Source organism: Brachyhypopomus gauderio, unplaced genomic scaffold (assembly GCF_052324685.1).
Source record: "Brachyhypopomus gauderio isolate BG-103 unplaced genomic scaffold, BGAUD_0.2 sc139, whole genome shotgun sequence".
Taxonomy (NCBI): domain Eukaryota; kingdom Metazoa; phylum Chordata; class Actinopteri; order Gymnotiformes; family Hypopomidae; genus Brachyhypopomus; species Brachyhypopomus gauderio.
Window position 1 is genome coordinate 191835 of NW_027506960.1, and position 9171 is coordinate 201005.

Consider the following 9171-nt stretch of genomic DNA (forward strand, 5'->3'; position numbering starts at 1 on the left):
CTTCTCCCTTCCGTGTTCCCGTGATGCTTCTTCCTTTTGCATTTTGTGCAGCTGTGTGCCGGGCTGCTATTTAAAGCCCCCCGTCTGCGCATGCTTTGAGCCCCAGACGACAGTTCTGAGTGTGATCATAATAATTAAATTGCTAATCTTGGAGCCATCCTAATCGATGGTGGTTTTTCCACTTTTATGAAATCATTAGCGATGCTGTCATTGTAACTCCTTTCTTCCGCTACACAACTTTCCATTTTCAGGGAAGAGTATGCAGTGATGTTTTTGGAAAAATATCCTGTGATGACTCATTTACTCATTTTTCCCTTCGTAATCCATTGTGGCGATGGACGTCATTGTTGTTTGCATACGTAAATGATTGTAACTGGAAAGAATTAAAACCCTGCTGGAGTCAGAGGACACTTTAATGATGACACATGGTGCTATTACTGTCACAGCCAACTTCACCATTTCACATACAAGTGCCTTTCTCCAATAGCATTTTGGCAGTTTTATTCACTTAGCAAATGGCAAGAGTACAAGCACTTCCGGGGTCCCAGAGAATTTACCTTTGGAACTGAAGACTCTGTCTGAAATAGCTTCAGTCTGTGTGACGTTTCATTCTTAACAAGTCCTTCATAGAGAACATGGTGTTTCAGAATTTATATTTGATTCAATTTTTGTGTATGGTTTTTGAAACTGAAGTTGATGAAACAAAAACTCACTCGTGGAACTGCAGGGGATTCAGTTCATCCTCAACACACTACATCCAAATGTGAACATCCTCAGTCCTGTCCTGCGTCCAGGAGCCCATCATGGTGAAGCTGTGATTACTGCCCTTTCTTCAGCTCTTGTCCAGTTCCCTTGGCTGCCCCTCCATTACATTAACAGTAGCCTATATATGCAGTTATATAGTTGTGTGTGTGTGTGTGTGTGTGTGTGTGTGTGTATTGTTCATGTATTGGGCTTCCAGCAGTGGAACAGCAGCACTGAAGCAGGAGCCCTGTGGCCGACACAGATACAGAGTGTTTCCCAGAGTGATCCTCTGGGTTCCTTCAGATGTCTGTGGACCACGGCTTCAGATTCACCTGGATATCTCCTGCTGATCAGGCCACACACCACCTTTCTCAGAATCTGGGCTTATTCAGAACAGGGTTTTTTTCCCAATCAGATGGAAATTCGCTGTTATGCCCTTTGTTGGCACAGTACTACATGTGCTGCCTGAGATGAAACTCAGTCACACTTTCTATTTCAGTGGCCACATGATTTCATATGTAATTTACCCACCATTTCTTAAGCTAACACTTTTTTGTAAGTTAGAAGTCAATACAGAGTCATATATAAGCATTTAAATATATCCAGTCATGCAAACATGGAGCGAGACCTCAAGTTACGTCTGACAGTTGTCCTAACTGGGCAGATGTAAAACAAACATAAAAAAGGGAAGTCATATAAATTGTTACTGAGCTTTGAAAGAACCCTGTAAGGAAGAGTGATGACTGTGTAGGTGGAGAGAGAGAGCTAAAGAAACCATTTGCTGCTGCGTAGGTGTGGGGATGACCCTGGGATTACCCTTCAAGAACATGAAGAACGGTAGAAGTTGAAATGTTGCACTTTGGTGTGAGTCAGCAAAGCCTGCTCTAAAGATCTGAAGAAAGGGAGATTCCTGTGAATGTATTTTCTGTCAATCTTGAAACACACAGTCCCTCTTTCTGTTCCTCAGAATTTCTCTTCGATGTTGTTAATGAGAGAAGCTGAAAGAAATCTTACTTCAAAAGAAATAGTAAAGGGGTAGTATACTGAAAGATTACACTGTGTGAAAATTACTATGAAGAATGAATAGATATTTACCTCAGATGTAGAAACTGTTCGTGGGAGGGAATCATACCACACAAGTCTCGGCAGGTAGCCTGGCTCTCATCATCTTATGCAATGTAAGTGTGATCCATAAACTATAATCAGATTTCTGCATAATCTCACAGTCCACAGTGCGGAATCACCACAATAGATTTCGCAATGCTGGACGGTATATTCCATTGTTCAAAGATCAAGCGCACAAAACCTGACCGACAGAGTCTGAAGATGACAAGCAAAGCCCAACTATGCAGAAATCTGCGGGTTTGCCGCGGACAGAGCAGCCCAGCAGGTTTGAGTTGTGTAAACTGCACTGCTTGACAGCCCGTTTGAGTTATGGAGCTGTAGTCTGTCGGCTACAGAAAGACTGCACCTGACGGAAATCCCCGTGTGCGCAAATAAAAACGTATTTTGAGTTTTTAAAAAACCTGATGCATTTCACGCTATTTCTACACTATCCTTGTGTTTATTATGCAAGTTACCAGAGCGATGGAAAGTTAGATTAAACATTTTATAATGTCTAACTGACATATAAGTTTGCCGAAACAGCAACAACTGCGGGAGTGTGAACAAATACATAATTGTAGAAAACTAAGCAAAGGGCGAAATAGAGATCAAATGCATCAATAATATATTTGGGACAGTATAAATTAGCTGGTTGACAATTTTGGAGGCGCTCGCTAATCTTCCACATGCTGAATCAAATTCGGCACGCGTGCGTGGTTACCTGGCAACGCACAAAACCCGTTCAACCAATCAGCGCTGAGCTGAGCGCATTGATACCAGGCGGCACGACGCCGTTTCAAACCCAAACGCCGAGCAGCTGGCGAAGCCCAATACCGAAGACGCGCAGGGTAAATATATCCGCAACGCTCTCAGTACTCTTTATCGCTATTAAATCGTATAAGTCTGATTTATCTATCTTAATCTTACAGGGTACGTTTTAGTTATGTAGAAGTCTGATTTATCTACCTTAATCTTACAGGGTACGTTTTAGTTATGTAGAAGTCTGATTTATTTATCTGAATCTTACAGGGTACGTTTTGGAAATCTAGTGCCGCCTCGTTGAAGCTCGTGAGTCTGTTTTATTTTTACCCAGTAGCCTTTTCGGCGTATAAGAAGGCGAGCTCGTGCGCTCCGCACTGACACTTTGTGCAGGCGACTGTGTGTGTGCACGCATGGAGGTGCTGGTGCCCAACCTGCCCTAAGATCCCTAAGATCCGTCCTCTCTTCCACTTGATCCAGCCCTTCCAGTGTGGATTCTCTGTTGCCACCAGGTTTGATCGTTTATTATGTTTTGTACGTAGCTGACCGTAACAGTTGACATTGCTGTTTCCACTTTAGGTAATGTGTATCAATGCAAATTGTAGTTGAACTAACTTGTTGCTTTTTTTGGTCTTCTCTGTGTCGCTGATATGCAAGTTAACTCGTTAACTTCACTAAAATGGCTCAGTAGTGAGGGTTGAGGCTTGAGGCTTAAAGTTGTAGAGTTTAAATTGTAGAACTTTGACTGTCACATTTCTAAATGATGGTTTTGTGGAGCTCCGTGCAGGCTCCCCGGTGGCAGCTGCTCCGTGTGCGGGACCAGCGAGCCTCTCGGTGGGATCTGCACTTTATAAAAACCCCCAAACGTTTGAGCTTCACGTAGTGGTTTTTATAGACCAGATCCTATGGTTAAACGTGTTGGATGCGTCATATAAACGCTCCAGGATTCGCTTTGCGTTAGATTTGGTTTATTTTGTATTTTGACTTCTCATCTTGTGTCCTGCTTTTGGTTTTTGTTCGGAAAGTTGTGAGAACAGAGCGGAACTCCTAGGAAGTACAACTGTTTGGACTTCTTGATGGTTCATGAAAGCGTTTTTGTCGTTGTGGAAAGTGTGGGAGTTATTGTGGGTTTTTCTTTTAAGTGACTTCACCGAGGTGTACCAAAGAGAACATATTTATAGACATGAAATAACAAGCGTCCACGCCGCTTTGTCACTCAGATGGACCAGATATGGTCGCTTTTTGCATGTGAACTTGAAGCTCCATTAAATGGTTTGGTAGAAACGTTACTGCTATTTAACCTATTAAATGTTAAATGTCTGGATCTCATGGCTTCATGTATATTTGTTGCAGTTTGTCTGAGGGAGCATCAAGTAAGGCAAACATGGCTGAAGTTTCATCCAGCAGTGAGAGTGAGTCTTGCAGTGTCCTCACCTGGGACCAGGTGAGTCGTCTGAACGAGGTCCTGACGGAGGCGGTGCCCGTCCACGGCCGTGGCAACTTCCCCACGCTGGAGGTACGGCTAAAGGACATCGTACAGATGGTGCGTGGCCGCCTGGAGCAGAGGGGCATTAAAGTGAAAGACATCCGCTTAAACGGCTCCACGGCCAGCCACGTGCTGGTCAGGGACATCGGTTGGAGCTACAAAGACCTGGACGTCATTTTCAGGGTGGACCTCCCACAGGAAGCACAGTTCCAGCTCATCAAAGATGTGGTGCTGGGAACCCTGTTGGACTTTCTGCCGGAAGGGGTGAACAAGGAGAAGATCACCCACATGACCCTGAAGGAGGCGTACGTGCAGAAACTGGTGAAGGTTTACACGGAGCAGGACCGCTGGTCCCTCATCTCCCTGTCCAACAACAACGGCCGCAACGTGGAGCTCAAGTTCGTCGACTCGATCCGTCGGCAGTTCGAGTTCAGCGTGGACTCCTTCCAGATCGTCCTGGACTCGCTGCTGTCCTATTATGACTTCTCGGAGAACCCCATGTCTCAGCACTTCCACCCCACCGTGGTGGGCGAGAGCGTCTACGGGGACTTCGCCGCCGCCCTCAACCACCTCAGGAACAAGCTGATCGCCACCAAGCGGCCCGAGGAGATCCGTGGAGGCGGCCTGCTCAAGTACTGCAACCTGCTGGTGAGGGACTTCCAGCCCACGGACCAGGACGAGTTCAAGGCCCTGGAACGCTACATGTGTTCACGCTTCTTCATCGACTTCCCCGACATCATGGAGCAGCAGCGCAAGCTGGAGGCCTACCTGCAGAGCCACTTTGTGGGCGAGGACACCAGCAAGTACGACTACCTCATGATCCTGCGCCGGGTTGTCAACGAGAGTACGGTGTGCCTCATGGGACACGAGAGGCGGCAAACGCTCAACCTGATCTCACTCACTGCCTTCCGCGTACTGGCCGAGCAGAACGCCATACCGGACGCCTCCAGCGTCACCTGCTACTACCAGCCGGCGCCGTACGTCCGAGACGTGAACTTCAGCAACTACTACGTGGCCTCCTGTAACCAATCCATTCCAACATGGCTGCCATGTAACTAAGGAGGTCAGAAGAAGAAGATGATGATGATGATGCGGGGGGGGGGGGGGGGGGGGGGGGTGGTGGCGGGTGGCAGAGCCATTTGCTCCTGAATGGTATATTCCCTCTGTTGGCATAAAGGATTTGTTGAAAAGGATAAACTTGTTGTTTTGTTTTTTGGGGGAGTTTTTGTTGTTGTTTTTGCCCCTCCCCTTGTCTTTTTGGAACTCAGCGTAATCGTTATCTGCCGAGACCTTTGGATCCAAACTGATATATTTTTAGTGCTTGGATTGTATCAAATATATATTGAGATTTTGCCCTTGAATTTATTTCTCAGATTAATTTTGCCTTTATTTGTGTCCCTAATCTGAGTAATGAATTATTTTTTTTTTTTTGCAAACTAAAGTTCTTATTGTGCCTTAACGCCTCTACAGGCCTTTCTTTAGGGCTGAGTAGTCCGAGGGACACTGTCGCTACTCTGTGATGAAATGTAAAAAAAAAAAAGAAGAATAATGTAAAAAAAAAAAAAAAAGTTTGTTATACATAAACATAAAAAAAGTACAAAATATTTAAGATTTTGGGGACAAATATGCAAACAGCCTTAAGCAGCAAGTTCCCGTGAGCTGCGAGACTTCATTTAAAACCACTGGTGAGCTGCTAATATCTGTAAGTCTTCAGATTACCGAGTGTCCTAATGAACTCCTCCTGTTCTCCATCACAGAGCAGAACTGGACCGGGCTGTTGTCATGGAGACCATGTTGAAACGGGCCCATTGCTCCAGTAGGCTGATGCTGTGTGTGTATGTGTGTGTGACTTTGAGAGGTTGTAATGTGGGATGAACTTCAGACATGTCGCTGGGTTTGTACAATAGGACATTGTTTTGCCACTTGAGAGTCTGTGCAAGCCCAATTTTAGAAGCTTACACTATTTCTGACGTGAGTGATGGAGGAAAAATGTCATTAGTTGTGTCTCCCCAAGATAGAACCTGTCTGCCTTTGGTGTGTGAGGGTGTGTGGGAGTGAGGTCGTCCCTTTCCATACAAGGTGAAGGCGTTGGGTGTCCAGTGCGCTCAAGTGTGTCTCCGCGGAGCTCTGTAACACGACTCCGTGCTGGTGTCACACCGCTCTAAAATTATCTCCAGCGTGGAGAACACCGCACCCAGCAGCAGGCCTGCTGCCATGGTAACCACCCTACATGTGCGGCGGCTGGGTTTGCGCCACGTGTTGGCAGAGGCCAGGAGAGGGGGCAGGAGGGGGCAGGAGGGGCAGCTGAGGCAGGGGTGTGCTCACAGCAGCACTCTGCCCCCTGCTGGATTTACCCACTGTTGCCATTGAAGCTTCATCAGGATCTGAAGTTTAAAGTCTTGTGCCTTTTTTTTTTTAACTGTCAATTGGTCCCAATTAGTCTTCCATGGAGCTCCCTCCTAAATAACGTCCTCCTGTCACGTGGCCAACCTTTCTATTTTTAAGTGCTGACGTCTGTCGGACAGAGTTGCGGTGATACGTCCTGGCCGTGTCCAGCCGTGCCCTTCCCAGGCTGCTCTGTGGTCAGCGTGATGCCCCGTCATTGGCTCAGCCTGTGTGCAGGCGCTCACGCACACACGTGCACACAACCTCTTATCTACTGCATGCAGTTTGGAGGGAGGAGGGACATTGGGTCACAGTAGTCTCTGTAGGCCAGGGTCACACCCCTGTACCAGGGCATGTCAGACCCAAAGGGGGTTGTGTGTGTGTTTGTGGTCATTTAGACTGCGGACCAATGTCTGATCTGGCTGCCATGCTCAGCTTGTGCCTTCTCCAGTAGTGTTGTGGCTGTAATGGAGCGGTGTTTGTGGACGGAGTTAAAGGGTCTTCACTCCCTTCTGGAGGTTTTTGGTGTGTTTTTGTGTTTCTGTTGTGGGGGTGAAGAAGGTTGACTGACTGATTATGGAACTAGGCTTTTTGGTGTTGGACATCCCAGTTTAAACGTTAAACGTAGCTCCCTCTGCTCCATCAATCATACCCTGCCTTTTACAAACCTAGTTGTCTAGTCATTCCAGTAATAGTCGCTCGTCATACCTTTTTCATTCTGCTCATTTAATTTTAACAGTACTACCCCCCCCCCCCCCCCCCAAAAAAAAAAAAAAAAAAAAAAACGTATTGCGAAAGACCGACTTGGGTTCAACACCCCAACGGTGCACTTTAGCAGACTCCGAAACCCCCGTCCAGGATGGACCATGGGATGTCGGAGGTTGTTTGCTGTTTGTAGGGGGTGTGTGTGCACGCATGTGGTTCAGTGTTAAATGTAACCAAAATGGTGTGAACTGTTTGTGATCCAGGTTCTGTTTGAGTGCTTTACCACCGTCTCTTCACCGTCTACATGAACTTCACCTAGACGAGGCCTGGAGGAACAGGCTTGTGTGTACCATGTGCTGTATAGAGCCTCTGTGTACAGTAGGTTTCTTGTAAATGAGGATGTGGAGATCGACGTGGACGCATTCAGTGTTCATATTAATGCAGAAATGTTTCCTCCATGTTCTTCTGTTTTGTTTCTTGCTGTAATTCCAGAAATCTCCCACTTGTGTTTTATGTTTTCTCTAGTTGAGGGTACATGAGCTTTGCTTATGCTATAGATCAAACTGCCTCCTGTGTAAGTCTCTCTGCAGCCTTTTCCTGGGACAATGGGAGAACTTCAGTCCTTCAGTGGTGTTCACACGTGTGTGTGTGTGTGTGTGTGTGTGTGTGTGTGTGTGTGTGTGTGTACAGTGAGCAAGATCTGCTGCTGCTGGAGGCCTTTTAGAAACTCCCTTTGCTTGCTTGCACAGAGATGTGTGTGCGTGCTATTGTCTGCCATTGATTGAGATGGTTGATATACGGTTGTGTGTGTGTGTGTGTGTGTGTGTGTGTTGGTTAAGATGAGGGTCACACTATATTCTTTTGTTTCATTGGGAAGAGCTGCTTTGTTCAGCTTGATGACTTGGAGAACTTGATGTTTGTCATTATGCCATTTCATCATTTCATTTTCAGCACTTTTACCTCACTTGATTTCCTGTGGATGGAACTGAACATCAGGGAAATGTGTATGAGGAGGGGAATAATAAAGTAATGAACCCCACAGTCGTTGTCCTCCACATTTTGTTCTTTCACATGTATATAAAGTGTGCACAGGTACACGACCGGTTCAACCAGTGCTGCTTAACAGTGCTGGACACACACAAACCGCTGCTGTCAGCATTTCGGCACCCGACAGTGAAAGGCAAAGGCCGGTGGAGTGTTTGTGTCCTGCGTAATGGTCGTACTGATCCTCTGTCAGAGGGCTGTAGTCCTGCTGGCACATTGCCAGGTCTGTGCATGCCATGTCAAAACACTTCAGAGTTCCCTGCAGCCTCTGCGTCATTGTCTCGTTTCACTGCCTGTGCAGCCCTCCGAGCCGAGCCCTGGGTCGGTGGGGGGCTCCGGGCCCACACAGCAGACATGCACACTACAGTACTTTGGCTCACAGTGTGAGGAAAAACTCGCTGTATGAATGAGCAATGTTTTATTTTTTTGTATATAGTTCTGGACGGGATGAGGATAATTCTAATATATACGACCCTGTAAATGTACATTATATCACTGTTGGCGTGGAATTGAGTGTGATTAGCTGGACAGAACCCTCCCAGTGCTGGGGTGGGCAGAGCCAGTCAGCAGCTTGTGTGAACACAAAGATCATATTACAAAGTGTGTCATATTACACTGAACTTTTAAAGCATTCTTAGGAATGCTCACAAATAGTTGGGCTCGACCTTTAAAATATGGCTTGTTCGTGTTTCTGGGCGGATATCAACGCGGTTTCTCCTGCTCATCCTGTCGTCCACCGTAGCAGGCGGGCTTTTCAAACGCGGTCTGCCCGCTCCTCGCTGCTCACGGGCCACGGGTTCGTGTTGTGGCCCCTGGATCAACGTTTTCACGCGTCCACTCGGTATTTAACACCCACCATCTCGTCTTCTCGCGTCCTCACGTTTTCTGTCACCGAACGCCGCATAAATAATCCAGCGCGTGCGCGTGCACGTGCGTGTCCAGCA

General features: G+C 46.8%; 1 protein-coding gene across 3 annotated transcripts; it reads left to right on the forward strand.

Annotated features, from left to right (window-relative positions):
• Positions 1-2604: 2604 nt before the first annotated feature.
• Positions 2605-8222, forward strand: tent5c (terminal nucleotidyltransferase 5C). 3 transcript variants are annotated; one of them, XM_076994330.1, is made up of 3 exons: positions 2643-2696; positions 2878-2916; positions 3961-8222. In XM_076994330.1, exon 3 carries the CDS (start codon positions 3992-3994, stop codon positions 5150-5152), a length of 1161 nt encoding a protein of 386 aa, XP_076850445.1. In that variant the 5' UTR covers positions 2643-2696; positions 2878-2916; positions 3961-3991; the 3' UTR covers positions 5153-8222. The 3 variants fall into 3 exon arrangements, with proteins under 3 accessions (XP_076850444.1, XP_076850445.1, XP_076850443.1); XM_076994329.1 differs by lacking the exon at positions 2878-2916 and having other exon boundaries at positions 2605-2696; XM_076994328.1 differs by lacking the exons at positions 2643-2696; positions 2878-2916 and adding an exon at positions 2940-3119.
• The last annotated feature ends 949 nt before the right edge of the window (positions 8223-9171 follow it).